Raw genomic sequence first — 14,903 nt, forward strand, 5'->3', positions numbered from 1 at the left:
ACTGGCGGATGGATCAGAGCCAATAGGGCCCATGCTTGAGAGCCTTCGGTGACTGCAACCCCAAAACTCCGTCGGCGACGTCGTCCTATTCTTATACTCGGCCGAGTGTTTGACGCAGTGATTGCTTATTGCATGAGACGGGTGAAGCTCAAAACAGGGCAAGCTGGCTGTTGGCTTTTCCTCAAAGAAAAAAAAAGTTTGCAACCGCACATGGCATCAGCGGAAATGTGTGTTTGTGATACCATACCTGTGTCGTCCTGTGATCAGTTAGCATCTGATACATACGTAGACCATGACCATACCTGGTGCTGCAGGGGTGAAGGTTTCTAGAAGCCCCTATTGAAATCTTGCCAGTGTGGAATCTAGGACCAAGGACAGGGCTTTACGAGGCCACAGTGCTCATCTTCGATGGGCCACAGCCAAGACACGGCCAGGCTCCCTTTCAGCAGCCGGAGAACTTTCCTCATTCGCACAATGAGACCTTCGTAGAGACTGTTGCATAACCGGAAATATTTGATTTCCGTGAAAGTGACAAGAAAGAGCGAATATATTCTAATTGACACGCTTTCCACTAATGGACCGAAGTGCGATGGATCTTTTAGACCCGACTCCAGCGAATTTCCAGTTGTTGCCCATGGCCAGAAGGTATTCTGAAGAGTGAGTGGAACGATCATTACACCGACAGGTCCAGCGGCGCTCCGATCGGACTACGAGGTCTAAGATCCTGGCCCCGTTCGTGTTCAAACCGAAAGAAAGATAGGTTGAATATCAAGCCAAGCAACGGGGACGGGTTAACTTCAGAGATTGTTAGAGCTCCGACGGAACCCCAAAAACACCTCAGCAGCCCCATACACATCAGAACGGAAACCGCGGGCTAGCGACATCCGGCAGGGTGCCTATTCCCAAACAGAACGCGAGAGCAGTGCACGCGCCAGGAGAATATGTGACTACTCTCAGATGAGTTTTGCCCGCAGGCACGTAGAGATCGTTCCTTAATACTAGAGAGCATACATCAGTGTTGAAAGGTGTCAGAATCAGACGCGTGTGATATAAAACATCACTAATGACTTTGGAAATTCTGAATGATGAAAAAGATTACCAAACTCGTCTTTCTTGACAACCAGACACCTACTTATAAAGACGGTATCCTCGATTGTTGAGCACAAAGTCCATCAAAGCAATCAATATGACTACAACTGAGACCACGATTCGAAAGTATGCCGAAGAGCGGGCAAAGCGTCTTGCCGCTGTGCGCGCTGAAGAGTACGCAAGCTTCCGTGATGACCACAAGCTACACGACCTTGCGGGAGATCCCTTCATTGACTACGACAATTTAGAGAAGGGGAAGCCGCTAAAGGATGGCAATGAGATTAGATTTCTTGCCATCGGGGCCGGAATCAGCTGTGTTTTGTTCGCTCATAGGCTCGTCAAGGCCGGTTTTCAAGCTCAAGACTTTATTGCGGTAGACACAGCAGGCGGTTTTGGCGGAACGTGGTGACTATACACAGTTAAACTTTTGTTTGCGCTGGCATATTTGACCGCAGCTGACTGGTTTTAGGTACTGGAATCGATACCCCGGTGCCATGTGCGACGTTGAAGGCTACGTGTATCTTCCTCTATTAGAGGAGACAGGCTACATTCCCAAGCACAAGTACTCATACGGCAGCGAGATCCGACAACACCTGGAGAACGTCGCTAGTACCCTGAAAATTCGAGGAATGTTTGGAACTACTGTTCAGAGCCAGCAATGGGATGAGAAAGCCGGTCGTTGGATCGTGTCGATGATGCAGAACCGTGGGCCCAACCGAGATCCTGTCCATATGACAGTGAGCACCCAGTTTCTCTTCTCTGCTGGAGGCTTTCTCGTCTCTCCGCATCTTCCAAAGCTTTCTGGGCTCCAGGACTTCATTCAGAACAAGCGATTAATGCACACCGCGCGTTGGGATTACAACTACACCGGCGGTTCGCAAGAAAAGCCAGACTTGTCGAACTCAAGGACAAGGTCGTCGGTATTATCGGCAGTGGGGCTACCGCTATCCAAGTTGTGCCCGAAGTCGCGAGATGGGCAAAGAAGCTCTACGTGTCCCAGCGCACTCCTACGTACGTCTCCGAGCGCGCACAGAAAGAGACGGACCGAGCGAAATGGGCATCAGACGTTGCGAACAAGAAGGGTTGGCAATACGAACGAATAGACAACCTCAATCGCTCTCTAACGAATGACCCTCCCGAAAAGGATCTTTGCAACGATGGCTGGAGCGAATGCCACGCCTTTGCTGGTATTATTGGGTCGCCAAAACCATATGCTGGAACCGAAGAGGAGTCATTGGCTTCGCTCATCGAGACTGATCGACCTTGCGCCGAGCGAGTTCGCAGACACATCGAAGATCAAGTCAATGATAAGTCTGTTGCCGAGAAGTTGAAGCCATGGTACGAGGTGTGGTGCAAACGACCTGCCTTCCACGAGGAATACCTCGCTTCTTTCAACCGACCTAATGTCGAACTGGTCGATACAGATGGCCAAGGGATTGAGGGCTACACCTCCGAGGGAGTTCTTGCCAACGGAGCTCAGGCATATCCCCTGGATCCTTTGATTCTCACCACTGGCTTTCAAAGCCTAACATTTGGAGATGGGTCGCCATCCGGACAGACAGGTTCCACATTCATTGGTCGCGATCGACGAGACATCACCGAAAAGTGGAATGGAGAAGAAGCTGGCTCCTTGTTTGGTGTCGCTACTCATGGCTTTCCCAACTTGTTCTTCGCTACTTTCTCCAACTTGGGCACCTCGCCAAACATTGCGTCGGTTTACGTGAATGCAGCGGATGTCGTTGCGCACATCATCTCCACGGCTACTAAGAATGCCCCCATTCCCGCAAGAACGGTCATTGAGGTTACCAGAGAGGCCGAGGAAAGGTACATTCAGCAGATGATTGAACGTGTGGGCTGGACAGCGCTCTCGCAAGGATGCACTCCCGGGTGGTTCACTGGCAATGCTAAGCTTTTGAAAGAAGGAATGGGTGTGTCGAATTTGGCCTGGGGAACTGGAATCGTCGACCATCGTAGGATGCTAGATAACTGGATGGCAAAGGGCAATCTTGATGGGCTGATAGTCACATCGGCACCTGAGTAGTTCTGCTCCTGCGACACCTGAATATTTCATGTTGCGATTCATAGCATGGGCAAATGTTCATATCTAATTTCAGTTGCAGGTGGTATAAGACCAGAGGCTCTCTCGGCATACCAAATATAGCAGGCGCGCTCAAGAGATTGTACTGAATGGCTTTTGGACCATCGGAAAGTTTCTTCGGAGTCATGTCTAGTACTGAATGCTCCTTTCAACGGCCGTCGGTCGCCAGTTCTGCGATTCTATCAGCAGCCACGTCTCTTCCTGGCCGGACAAGGGACTTCGCCAGACGCTTGGCATTGGTCCGCATCTCTACGCTGGAGGGGCCACCATCAAGCATCGTCAAAAATGCCTCAGTGAGCTCGTCCTGAGAAATGCCGGGGGCAGCTTTATAATTCCCTCTAACGCCAAGCTTGAAGCTCTCTGCAAGAGCTGCATAGTTGTAACAATCCAGCCAAGCAGGCACAACAAGGTGCGGTACTCCAGCCCTACATGAACCAGTCAGTAACCTTTCATCTGGAAGGAATCTTCAAACGGAAAACCTACGACACTGCCTCGTGATAGGAGCTCGCTCCCCCATGATGCACAGAGAGAATGACATGGCCAGTCTCCAGTAGACTCAAAGGATCAGCAGAAAGCCATTTCTCTACTCTCAGCCTACCCGATTTCACATAATCCACCACCAAAGGCATCCAAACACCGTCTTCGAGCACGGGTTCGGTGTTCGGCATGATCTTCCACAGAACTTGTACCTCAGTCCGCTCCAAAACAACCTTCAGAGAACCGGCCATTGCCCTTGCTCGTTCCTCGTCGTACCGGAAGAAACTTCCAAGGTTGATCAGTACTGTCGGTGCTTTCTTCATCCAATTTGCAAGTTCTGGGTCTTGTTCTTCTGCGGTGGCAACTGAGATGGCGACAGGTCCTGTCGTCGTTACGTTGAGAGGGGTGCGGATGAGAGGGATAGAAGCGTTGGGGGTATCTTGACAAATGAGATGGCCTAGAGGGGGGTCATGAAAATTGAAGTAAGAGATGGGATCGAAGAGCCCATTTTCGTTCAAAAACTTTTGCTTCGATGACTGATCTGGGCAAAACGTCATAGAATAGAGGAAGCAGGCTGCTTGATAGATATTGGAAGGTATAGAACTCCATGGGATGGGAAACGTATGAGCGGAACCCATGCTGTTTGTATTATTTGTCAGTTTGCAAGCCATTTGAAAGGATAAGGACAAGAAAGAGCCTTACGCTGGGAACTTCCAAAGACCACTCAACCACGGTTGTGTCGATCCAAATATGTCTGCGAGCACATTCGGCGCGAGAACAGCATGTAGCCTCCGCTCGCTCCTGGCCGCATCCATTGCGGGTCTCAGGAAGATATCAAGAACGACGACACCGGGATCCAGGTCCCGGATGAGGTCCCTCACAAAATTGTGCATTCGTAAATGATCCTCTCCGGTCCAGGGCGCAAGGTACACCTGCACTGCTTTCGCCACAGTGTCGATGCTGCGGATGCCAGGCGGCCTAATGATCATCTCAGATGGCATCATCGTCGCAGGACCGAACTCAGGGCCAGGTAGCTCATGGAAAACCACATCGCTCGACGAGGAGTTCTGTCTGCCTGCGTACGTGCGAATGCGATCGACTTTGGAGGCGAAGCTGGGGAATGAAGCAATGTGAATCTTGAGGTTGGGGTGGTTCTTGAGAAGCGAGAATAATGTCGCGAGATGGACGTTCGAGAGACCATATTCTGTGTTGACTGCGAAGAGAATCGTGTCCGGCCTGCCCTTGATTGCTGCTGGGGGCTTGCGCTTGGAGGTCTTGAGGTGGACAGAAACGAGCCCCCCCAGAATGCCCACAAAGGCCGCCGCATAGATTTGATTCCAGTCAGCCATGGTTTGGAAGAACTTGTTGCTTGTCAAGAATTGCCGACGCGATGGATCATTACGCTGGAAAGAGGTTTTGGGAGATGGTCTACATGTATTCGCCAGACTCGACGGCAATGCTCGCTATCGACACGAGGCCCTACCCATATTTTAGACAAATTGCGACATAGTGTGCTGTAATCGCCAGGGGTGAAATGTGCTCATTTTAATCTCAGCGTAGGTACCCGGTCACAGGCGTGGGTTTCGTCAGGCATTAACATCGAAGTGGAAGCTCGTTACTGCGCCGCAGGGAGCTTTCCCGGATTGTTCAGGCTGACGTGAGATTCATCAATGTCGCTGATTTGCTGATGCGCTATTCGTCGCAAAAGTTGGTACTCGTACGACTCCTCGTTTTGGGACTTGTGTGCGGCATCTGCACGAAGGATTTCGGTTAAAACCTCGCAAACCCAAATGGGAAAATAGCCAAGCGGAGAGGCGGTAGACTCCAGAGAAAGTCGTGGGCATCTGGAATATGAACATTTTAGATACCTCAAATCACGCAATTTACTCTCTTAGATAATTTCCAGATCTGCTTTCATGCCTACCTGAGCAGTTTCGTGTATACTTTCTTCCCTTCTACGAACGCACCATCGCCAAAGAGAATTAAGAGGGTATCAGATGAAATGTTGCAGTCCAATGGAATGTGACAAGCACAGGTGTGGTAGCTAGATGGCATTTTTGTTTCTAGGGTGTCTCTTAGATACCAGGGGACCTCAAACAACGATCTCCGGCTAGTCTCCGTTGCCCGCCGAAATTGACGGAGGCTACCGTGCCGGCCTCTTCAGCGGGGCCGATGTCGATCATCGGGATCCGGCAGGCCCGGATTGTCGCGTTCAAGACGTTTCAGTCGGAATTCGGGGCCATCTCTGCCTACCAGCAACTTGAAAACTTGGAGAGTTGCAATGTTTAGTACATCTCAAGCATTCCGCGGTATTGAAGGAGGAAACACTTGTCTGTATTTACTAGCAATTCATCGTGCTGCAAACCGAATGGTCCTCTACAGTGTTGAGGTCGCCCCAATTAAGTTCTCCCCAACTTAGTTCTCCCCAGTTGATGACCCGTCACTGAACACCAAACGTTTTCACTGACTTTCTTGCATTCAGTGTCATGTATTCTTCCAATGCGGGGAACAGCGCGCTCGTTCGGCAAAATGCAACCGACCCCTGAGTTTGCCGCGGCGAGGTGGGAGGGACACCGTAAGCCGTGGGAAAATACTGTGAGCGCCCGCACTGCCCCTGACTCGCCGGCTCCCAAACCCTGCATAACCAGTGTTATCAACTCCCACTTGCGGCGACAGCGCTGTCCAAAACCTCAATTGAGTGTTGTATATCATGAAGCTTTAGATTTGCATTGCCGATTCATCCTGCTGTGAGCTTCATCTTACTCGATTCTCACAGTATTCCGAATCGGGGAGAAAATGTCGAAAAGAACGGATAGCCCAAGTTGGCAATGGAGTCTGGGCCTTCCCCTGGCCGCAGCCAGCGTCTTGGCCTACTTCTGGTCTGGACAGCCAGGGGGGTTGACTGCCAGTCAATCAACGAAGTCTAAGTACAGCCCGGCAGCGTCGGTCACAATCAACCAGGGAACCATTCTTGGCAGGCTAGTAACTGACGGTACGTTTCCGGAGCCCCTGGAAGGCTTCATGGGAATACCGTATGCCCTTCCACCGGTCGGACAGTTGAGATTCCGCCATGCCGTCCCTGTAGCCGCTGGAAACGGCACACTCGAGGCTTTCGAATTGGGTCCAAGGTGGGTTTGAGCCAAGAGATGAGACAGATTATGAGTTAACCTAAACATGCAACTAGATGCCCCGGAAAGCAGCTTGTTCCCTTCACCGACGACGAGTGGCTGGGCCCCGACTGGGAGAGTGAAGACTGCTTGACTATCAATGTGTATCGTCCGAAAGGCCATACGGCCAGCGATATGAAGCTTCCTGTCGCGGTGATGATCCCTGGGGGTGCATTCAACCGCGGAGCAGCTCGGATGCACAACACACCATCGATGCTGGCATGGTCTGAAGAGCCCTGGATTGGTGTCTCAATGCAGTATCGAATTGGTGTTGCGGGTGGCATGAACACCGCTCTAACCAAGAAAGAAGGTCTGCTCAATCTTGGCCTCAAGGACATGTATGTGGCCTTGGAGTGGGTTCAGAAAAATATCGCTGCTTTTGGCGGCGACCCTGATGATGTAACCATCATGGGGTTGTCTGCTGCCGCTCACGGTGTAAGCTGTCTTGGTCATGGGAAAGATTCCCTAGTTTGGCTAACCAGTGTAGATTGGCCACTTGGTTATGGACATCAACCAGAAGAAGAAGCTTTTCCACAAGGCCATCATGGACTCCGGCGGTCACACTGCCCGAGTAGTTCACCCACCCGAGTCGAAGCTCAACGAGGCTCATTTTCAGGAGTTTCTCGAGCTCACTGGCTGCAACAACCGCCCCGAGCATGAGATCCTGCCGTGTCTCCGCGCGCTGCCCTCTTCGACAATCATTGAGTCGGGTCAGAAAGTTTACGAGAAATCCAATCCGTCTGTTCGATGGGCTTGGCAACCTGTCCTCGACGGTGACATCATCTCTCGGCGTCCCATTGATGCCTGGAAGTCTGGGAAGTGGAACAAGGTCCCTATCTTTACTGGATCTGCGCACAACGAGGGCGCAATGTACGTCCCCAAGGCAGCATCTTCACCTGAGGATTTCACAGACTTCTTTCGCACTCTCCTCCCGCAGCTTTCAGATAAGGAGCTGGCTGAGCTGAACAAGCTTTACCCTGACCCTTCAAAGTACCCGGACTCAGAGTATGTGGAGACTCGCCCCCTCGATATCGGCGCACAATACAAGCGTGCCGAAGCTGCCTATGGACACTACGCATACACTTGCCCCGTCCGGCAGACGGCAGTTTGGGGAGGCAAATCTCCTGAGGATCCTCCGGTGTACCTCTACCACTGGGCTCTCAACAAAACGGCCCTTTATGGGGCCAACCACGGTGATCAGATGCGGTATCAGACTTACAACGCCGAAGTGCGGTCTATCTCGCCCAAGCAAGGCGAGATTGCCGGCTTGATGCATGCGTATGCCACATCATTCATCGTGCATGGGGACCCCAATAAGATTAAGGGCAAATTCGAGGAGCGTCCTGAGTGGTTGCCTTTTGCTGGCAACAAGGGAAAAGAGGCTGGAAAGACGATGATCTTTGGCGAGGGCAACGATGAGCGTGCTGGTGGCTCTAGTTTGGGAACCTCCGCTTATTTCGTAGATTACAAATGGGCGGAGAAGGAGTGTAACTTCTGGTGGAAGCAGACGGAAAACTTCGAGGATTGAGTGCAAGAAACGTGTCACGAATTCCCCTAACGCGCTTGTTCTATACTTGATTACATAGCGATGGCCTGATGAAGTTTTCAATTGTCAAGTGAACCTTTTGCTGCTCATGACCTTTTGCCACTCGTTCTAGATACACTCTCCCAGCTTGCACATCTACTCCGAATTTGACAAGTAATAGGGAAACAGGTCATTATTCGTAATCTAGTTGTACATGAAACGTATCTTCGTTCTCAAAGCGCATCAAAACATATCCCACAAGTTCGGGAAAAGCTCATCAATAATCGGAACCTCTGACGACATCATCAACTGTTGAAACTCAGGCACAGTCGCTGAGGGACTGTCCGCCGTCATCAGCTTCTCTACAACTTCGGCGTACTGCGCTAAGCAGAGATCTCCAAGGTCCCAACCAGACTTCTGCTGGTGCGACTGCAATGAATCAATCAGATTATTCGCCAGCCTCAAAGACGCACTTTGAGCCAGACCGGCCGCCGTGTTTTCTGTTTCTAGTGCGCATCGCAGTAGGAACGTGATCGCCGAGGTGAACGCGAACGCGCTGACGGGCAACCAGAAGTCGCTGAGGTGGATCTCTTCCAACTCCTGGACGAGAAGAACGATCTCCTCGGCAGCCCGGCGAACTTGGATATACCGGTTGGTGAGTGCGTCGCCGAGGGCTGCATCCTCTTGCTTCTCAATGTCGAGCTCAATTCTTCTGCGGAGCAGCTTGGTCGACAGATAAGCCAGCCGCAGGTTTGCCGCGCCGGGGATGTGTAGATTGTTGCCGCGGGTGATGATCCTTCTCACGTCGTCGCTCAGAGAATCTTCCCATTGGCCGAGACTGAGTTCTAGTCCGAGAGAGGTCTGGCCGTTATCTTGGTCACGGTCCTGGTTAAGATCGTACACGAACTCGAGGTACTTGTCGAGGACGCCTGTCAGGGTAACGAGAGCTATGAAAACTGACGCAGCTCCGTTCTGCGCGTCGCTTGCGTCTTTGCTTGTGAGAAACTCCAGTGTGGGATCTGGAACATCATACTGGAAGCGTTTGATTTGAGGCGGTGTGCCGTAAGCCAGACTTAGCCTGTAAAACATCGTATTAGCCATTGATCATCATTACCTTGTTTAGAGAAAGTCTCACCATTTATCATGAACCACCAAGGCCCACCATATCTTCATTCTCAAACACTTCTCAGGGATAGAGATATTCCAGTCGGTTGGATCGCGATTGAGACCCAACGACTGTGCCAATGAAACAGCAGCACCAAGCTGGATCTCGTTCATGATCATGGAAGTGGTTGGCCTGCCCCCGACATTGAGAATGATGGCAATAATTGTGGAGATCCCGGGTGAAATATGTAGCTCAGAGAAGAGCGTCTCGGTTGCTTGGTTCCATATGAACCTGGAATCAGGGCAATACTCCGATGGCAAGTCTGGACAGTTCTTCCAAAAGATCATCGAGTGAGCATAGAGAACTGACAACAAGGCCGGTGATATCCTGTCTCTAGCGGTTTGAAACTGGTGTTTGAAGGACACTTCATCCAGAAGCGGAAAGCAGATGTTGACTTTTCGGAAGTATCTGCGCCACAACCGTTAGCATTGTGGTCTGATGCTTAACCCATGACAAGGACATGTTTTGCCAAGAGTCCTCTGATGTGGGGACGAGCTTTCATCATCCAGCCCCCAATATCAACAGGGGTTGCTCTTCTGACAAGCGAAAAAAGAAACGTCTTCGACTTACAGATCTATGAGTGTCGATGTCCATGGCTCTAACATCTTCTCCACAATCTGATACTTCTGCAACGGCGCCGTTTGCCGGGGCGAGAGACCGAAAGGCCGCTTCCGGACTGCCGTGAAGATAACAGGCTTCCGAAGTCCACCGGACAAGTCCATTGATGAACGCGGCGTTTGTCCCACTTGCGATCCCGGCCTTGGCTTCACCACCCTGATCATCCTTTCATGAATGCTTGGTTCCGAGCTCAGGTAATCTGCGAGCACCTGTGTGTCGTTTGTAACCGCCGGACCAATGATATGCGAATTGTCTTCATCTTCGGGACTGTCCAAAGCCAGCATTAAGTGCGGATTATGCGGACTCAGCACAGGTTTGGGACCCGGTGCTGATGTCGTGCTCGTAGGTGGAGACGTAGAGGTGGTCCTCACATGTATGCTGCTCTGGGGTGCCTTAGCTGCTGCGACAGCGAGAGGTTCCCTTCGACATGGCGTGTTGGACTGGGGGGTTCGGTACGATTTCTGGACTTTCCCGGGGTTCAACGGCGCGCGCCCAGCGCTTCGAGGCGACGGCGGAAATTCGCAGGCAGTGCCGTAGACATGGCACATTTGACACGTCGAAGAGCTAATCCCCTCCTGCTGCTGGCATCGCGACTTGCGGCGCCGGCACTGCAAGCATGCTGGGCGCAAATGGGACCGGTACGGCCGGGGCGTCGGTTGGTCTCCTGATGCTGTAGACATTATGCCCTTCCAGTGTCTGAGTTGTCCGTGTCTGAGCTCTGTTCTGTGGTTGCGGAGTCCGGATATCGGCTGATGACTCGGGCAAAGGTTGGGTGGGAGTTGCGTTGTTGATATTTCCCCGCGGAAAGCTCCACAACCATTATCATGGCTTAATCCCGATCAAAGACGCTAGTGCTCATATCTCTGTTAGTCAACGCGCAAGCTGATAAGGCGGAGGTTCACCGAGAAGACTCCACTTTGTCGTTTCCAGCAACAGATTCAGCACTTCGGCGGTCAAATTTGGACTCCGGGACCATTCGGTTTACCGCTGCCGCACAGTGCCCACGGTAACTCCACCCGCTCTCCACGTTAATGAACCCAGCGGCATGTAGGCCCCATCCCGACGCGGGGAAGCATCTTGCAGTCCTCGGTTCCTTATCAAGTTATGGATCCTATTACTAGGATAGCACGCTGGCTTGGCTGGGAGTTATCGCCTGACATGTTATCTGCAGCCTATGCCATCTGGGACCGAAGTCTTCAGTAGTCAGCGCCTATCGGCATGTATCTTATCGAGTTGGTCAACGAGTCGTAGGCGCTATCAGAGCCACCGCCGGGTATCATCTGCCCCTTGTATTGACAATGAATAAAAAGACCACCGCAACCTGACAGTTTTCCGCTACGGAAAGTGTCGACAACTCGCACTTGTCCGAGAGCTCAACAACTCCAACATCATTGCTGCATCTTGCCATTTGCAACCAACACTAGCAATAATAGCAACTCCCTTTCACTAGGCCGAGTTGCATCCACTTCGTTCAATCGCGTGCTCGAGCACATCATCTCTACGAGTAAGGAACGACCCGCCAGGCTGGTCAGACTCCCCGGACTCCACAATGGCCATCGAATCGTCTATAAACGAAGGGCAGACGAAGCCCAAGGACCCTGAAATTGCGGAGAAGGCACCTTCCATCGCGGCTAGTGTCGGCGAGGAACTCAAGACTGGTCAAGTCGAGCTCCTCGATGAGGCCGAAGTTTTCCTGCAGCAGAATGGCATCCCCCACTCGCGGCTCAAGGAGCTGCTCGAGGATGAGGCCGCTCAGAAGAAGCTTGTTCGACACATTGACCTGACCCTTCTTCCCTTGCTTATGGGAACAGTAAGTCCAATTGTATTACGTACTTCTTTGCACAGTCAACTAATCATCCCTTAGTACTTCTTGCAATACATCGACAAGCAGGCACTAAGCTACGGCGCCGTCTTCGACCTCTTCGAGACAACAAACACATCTCAGAGCCAATACTCATGGCTTGCCAGCATCTTCTACTTCGCGTACCTTCTCGCAGAATGGCCGGCCAGCTACCTCGCTCAGCACTTCCCTACTGGCACCGTCGTCAGCGTCTTCGTCACTTGCTGGGGCATTGTTCTGACATGCACCGCCGCATCTCACAGTTTTGCCGGCCTCGCGGTCTGCCGATTTCTGTTGGGCATGTTTGAGGCTGTCATTACACCAGCTTTCATGCTTGTCACTAGCATGTGGTACACCCGAAAGGAGGCACCTGTGCGGGCCGGAGCATTTTACTGTTTCAATGGCATTGGTTCTATGGTCGGCGGCATCTTATTCTACGGTGTTGGTCAGGCCGATGGGTGGGACGTCTGGAGAATCATCTTCATCATTTGCGGTGGTATGACCGTCATCTGGGGCGTTGTCCTGTTCTTCTTCCTCCCCAATAACATTCTCACCGCCAAGCGCTACACGGTGGAGCAAAAGGCTCTGCTGATTGCTCGCAGCCAGAGCAATAAGACTGGTGTCTTCAGCAGCAAGATCAAACCAGCACAGATCAAGGAAGCTTTCAAGGATATCCAGATCTGGTTGTTGTTCTTCTACACCCTACTCAACGAAATCGTCAACGGAGGTATTGCCAACTTCGGAAAACTGATCGTCAAGGGTTTTACGAAGGATGCTCTCCTTACCACTGCCTATGGCATTCCGTACGGCGCTTGGGTTGCCTTCTTCATTTTTACCGGACCTTTCTGTGCATCGAAGTTCAAGAACTTCCGCACGATTGTCATGATGACCTGGGTGTTGCCCACACTCATTGCTGTTTCCCTCTATTTGAAGCTGGACAGAGGCAACAAGAACGGTCTATTGATGGCCTACTACATCGTAAGTTGACAGAGAACTAAGACACACGACTATAGGCTAATCAGTCAAACAGAGCCCTTCCTTCGTCGGCGCCCTCGTCGTTGCCCTGCAGATGCCTGCTGCCAACGTTGCAGGATACACGAAGCGTGTCACATCCACTGCCTTCGTCTTTCTGGCATACTGTGCAGGAAATATCATCGGACCCCAGGCCTTCCTTGCGTCAGAAGCCCCTATCTACGGTACTGGCTGCAAGGTTATCATGGGGTGCACTGCCGGTCAGGTCGTTATTGCTATTGCGATTCGTATCTTGTTGAAGCGCCGCAACGCCAAGCGAGATACCGAGGCCGCGGCCAGTGAGCACAATGCCGCGGAGGAGGATGATGAGGTCTTGATGGATTTGACGGACTTTGAGAACAGGAAGTTCAGGTACTCCTACTAGAGACCTGACAACATGAGTTTGGTAGCAAGCGACTTTGATACTTGATAATAATCGATGCCGTGGGCATAAAACTATTCCAACATTGTGTCAAATTCAGCAATTGATTGTTTACTCAGGGGCACTGCTGCGACCGAATGGTCCCCGACTCCGCGAGAGACTCGACTATATCGTATACAACATCAACAAAAAGATCCACATTCAGTTTGGAATTATATGAGTCGCTTTATTTAACAACAGGTAACTTAGCCGAGCTTGGCCCAAAAATACCCAATGAGACCTGCAACTTCCGGGACACTTTCTCTCACTACACCGTGACCAACCTGGGGAACAACAGAAACGTTCGTGAACCCAATCTCCTTAAGGTGACTTTCGCTACACAGATCATCTAGTCCGCCCAAGACCGCAAGCGACGGGATTTTCGTCTCGACTGCTTTGGCAAACGCAGCGTCGTTGTCCAAGACATGGCCATCTCTGAACATCGCAGTTACGGAAGCGGTGTGACCGGGATGCTCACGCATCTGCCACTCTCGCACTGCCTCAGCAACAACTTCTCCCTTGGCTACCCTGTCCTTCCAGTCTGCGGGCACAACCAGCTCGCCACCTTCGAGGAATCTCAGCGCAAATTTCCGCGCACCAGCCTCATCGGTATTGTCCTCGCTCAAATATTTCTGTTCCTGCGCCGTGAAGTTGGCAGCATGAAGGAGTCCAGCCGGCGCAACGAGAGTGAAACTCTGCACGCGTGCCGCTCTTGAGGCAGTATATCCGGCCGTCAGGGAGGCGCCGAAGGAGAAGCCCACGATGTGTGCGGAGGGCCAACCCAAATGATCCAGCAGATCATCAATGAGCTGGTGAAACAGGCTCGCTTCATGCGGGACAACAGGTGTGTCGCTCAGTCCGTGACCCCAGAGGTCAACCAGTACGAAATGCGAGCGCGGGAACGATCCATGAAGGCTGCGGGCGAGAGGAAGCATGCCAAGGGCCGGAGTTTGCACGCCGTGAATGAATAGGACTCGCTCAGGCGTAGATGAGCCCTCGCTATCTGATGAAGGGGGCATCTCATAGTAGGCGGCTTTGCCAGTGGCAGTCTTCAAGAACTTGGCCGGTGGTAGGAGCGCACCGAAAGTCTCCGTAAAGGCCGACTCAGAGGGACCCTGTATCGGGGCTTTCGAGGTGGCGGTCGCCCCACCTGGGCGAGGAAGAACGAGAAATTCGGAGCTGTTGGACATGTTGAGTTGGTGATGTGTGATGAATGGTAATTGTGGCTCCAGTCGTGATGCGGCTTTTCTGGTGTTAAAAACAAAGGCTCTGGATGTCAGCAATAGGGCGTAGAGGTGGAGACGCTGAGACCCTTATCGGTGGGATCCACACCTTCACCGAGGTAAGGTACGCATTGAAGCATCCTTGACAAAGGCATACTTTCCCTTAACTAACACCGTCTGAAGCTAGAAGCAATTCAATACTCAAAGAAAGAGTACAAACTCAGACCGTCTAAGAGAAGTAAGCTGCCCATCCCTTCAATACTGGGAAC

The 14,903-nt window shown here is 51.8% G+C and overlaps 6 protein-coding genes across 6 annotated transcripts; 3 read left to right on the plus strand and 3 right to left on the minus strand.

The window, feature by feature from the left end:
• Window positions 1-1,186: 1,186 nt before the first annotated feature.
• Window positions 1,187-3,130, plus strand: ausC-2 (FAD-binding monooxygenase ausC; the record flags this gene model as incomplete). The annotated part of the gene is made up of 3 exons (XM_037329885.1): window positions 1,187-1,494; window positions 1,559-1,826; window positions 1,997-3,130. The coding sequence occupies 3 exons, from the start codon at window positions 1,187-1,189 to the stop codon at window positions 3,128-3,130; spliced, it is 1,710 nt and encodes a 569-aa protein (XP_037172285.1).
• Window positions 3,131-3,335: 205 nt separating this feature from the next.
• Window positions 3,336-5,013, minus strand: sdnJ-0 (Glycosyltransferase sdnJ; the record flags this gene model as incomplete). Its single annotated transcript, XM_037329886.1, has 3 exons — window positions 3,336-3,612; window positions 3,671-4,303; window positions 4,367-5,013. 3 exons carry the CDS (start codon window positions 5,011-5,013, stop codon window positions 3,336-3,338), a joined length of 1,557 nt encoding a protein of 518 aa, XP_037172282.1.
• Window positions 5,014-6,460: 1,447 nt separating this feature from the next.
• Window positions 6,461-8,359, plus strand: LIP1-3 (Lipase 1; the record flags this gene model as incomplete). The annotated part of the gene is made up of 3 exons (XM_037329887.1): window positions 6,461-6,792; window positions 6,849-7,266; window positions 7,319-8,359. 3 exons carry the CDS (start codon window positions 6,461-6,463, stop codon window positions 8,357-8,359), a joined length of 1,791 nt encoding a protein of 596 aa, XP_037172283.1.
• Window positions 8,360-8,599: 240 nt separating this feature from the next.
• On the minus strand, window positions 8,600-10,243 carry CGCA056_v014646 (putative transcriptional regulatory protein; the record flags this gene model as incomplete). The annotated part of the gene is made up of 3 exons (XM_037329888.1): window positions 8,600-9,434; window positions 9,492-9,929; window positions 10,092-10,243. The coding sequence occupies 3 exons, from the start codon at window positions 10,241-10,243 to the stop codon at window positions 8,600-8,602; spliced, it is 1,425 nt and encodes a 474-aa protein (XP_037172419.1).
• A 1,445-nt stretch (window positions 10,244-11,688) lies between these two features.
• Window positions 11,689-13,375, plus strand: CGCA056_v014647 (putative transporter; the record flags this gene model as incomplete). Its single annotated transcript, XM_037329889.1, has 3 exons — window positions 11,689-11,949; window positions 12,004-12,957; window positions 13,010-13,375. 3 exons carry the CDS (start codon window positions 11,689-11,691, stop codon window positions 13,373-13,375), a joined length of 1,581 nt encoding a protein of 526 aa, XP_037171913.1.
• A 242-nt stretch (window positions 13,376-13,617) lies between these two features.
• CGCA056_v014648 (uncharacterized protein) lies at window positions 13,618-14,601 on the minus strand (the record flags this gene model as incomplete). The annotated part of the gene is made up of 1 exon (XM_037329890.1): window positions 13,618-14,601. The coding sequence occupies one exon, from the start codon at window positions 14,599-14,601 to the stop codon at window positions 13,618-13,620; it is 984 nt and encodes a 327-aa protein (XP_037172287.1).
• Window positions 14,602-14,903: the final 302 nt, after the last annotated feature.

The sequence above is a fragment of the Colletotrichum aenigma genome, assembly GCF_013390185.1.
Source record: "Colletotrichum aenigma strain Cg56 chromosome Unknown KSG_Cg56_contig10, whole genome shotgun sequence".
Taxonomy (NCBI): domain Eukaryota; kingdom Fungi; phylum Ascomycota; class Sordariomycetes; order Glomerellales; family Glomerellaceae; genus Colletotrichum; species Colletotrichum aenigma.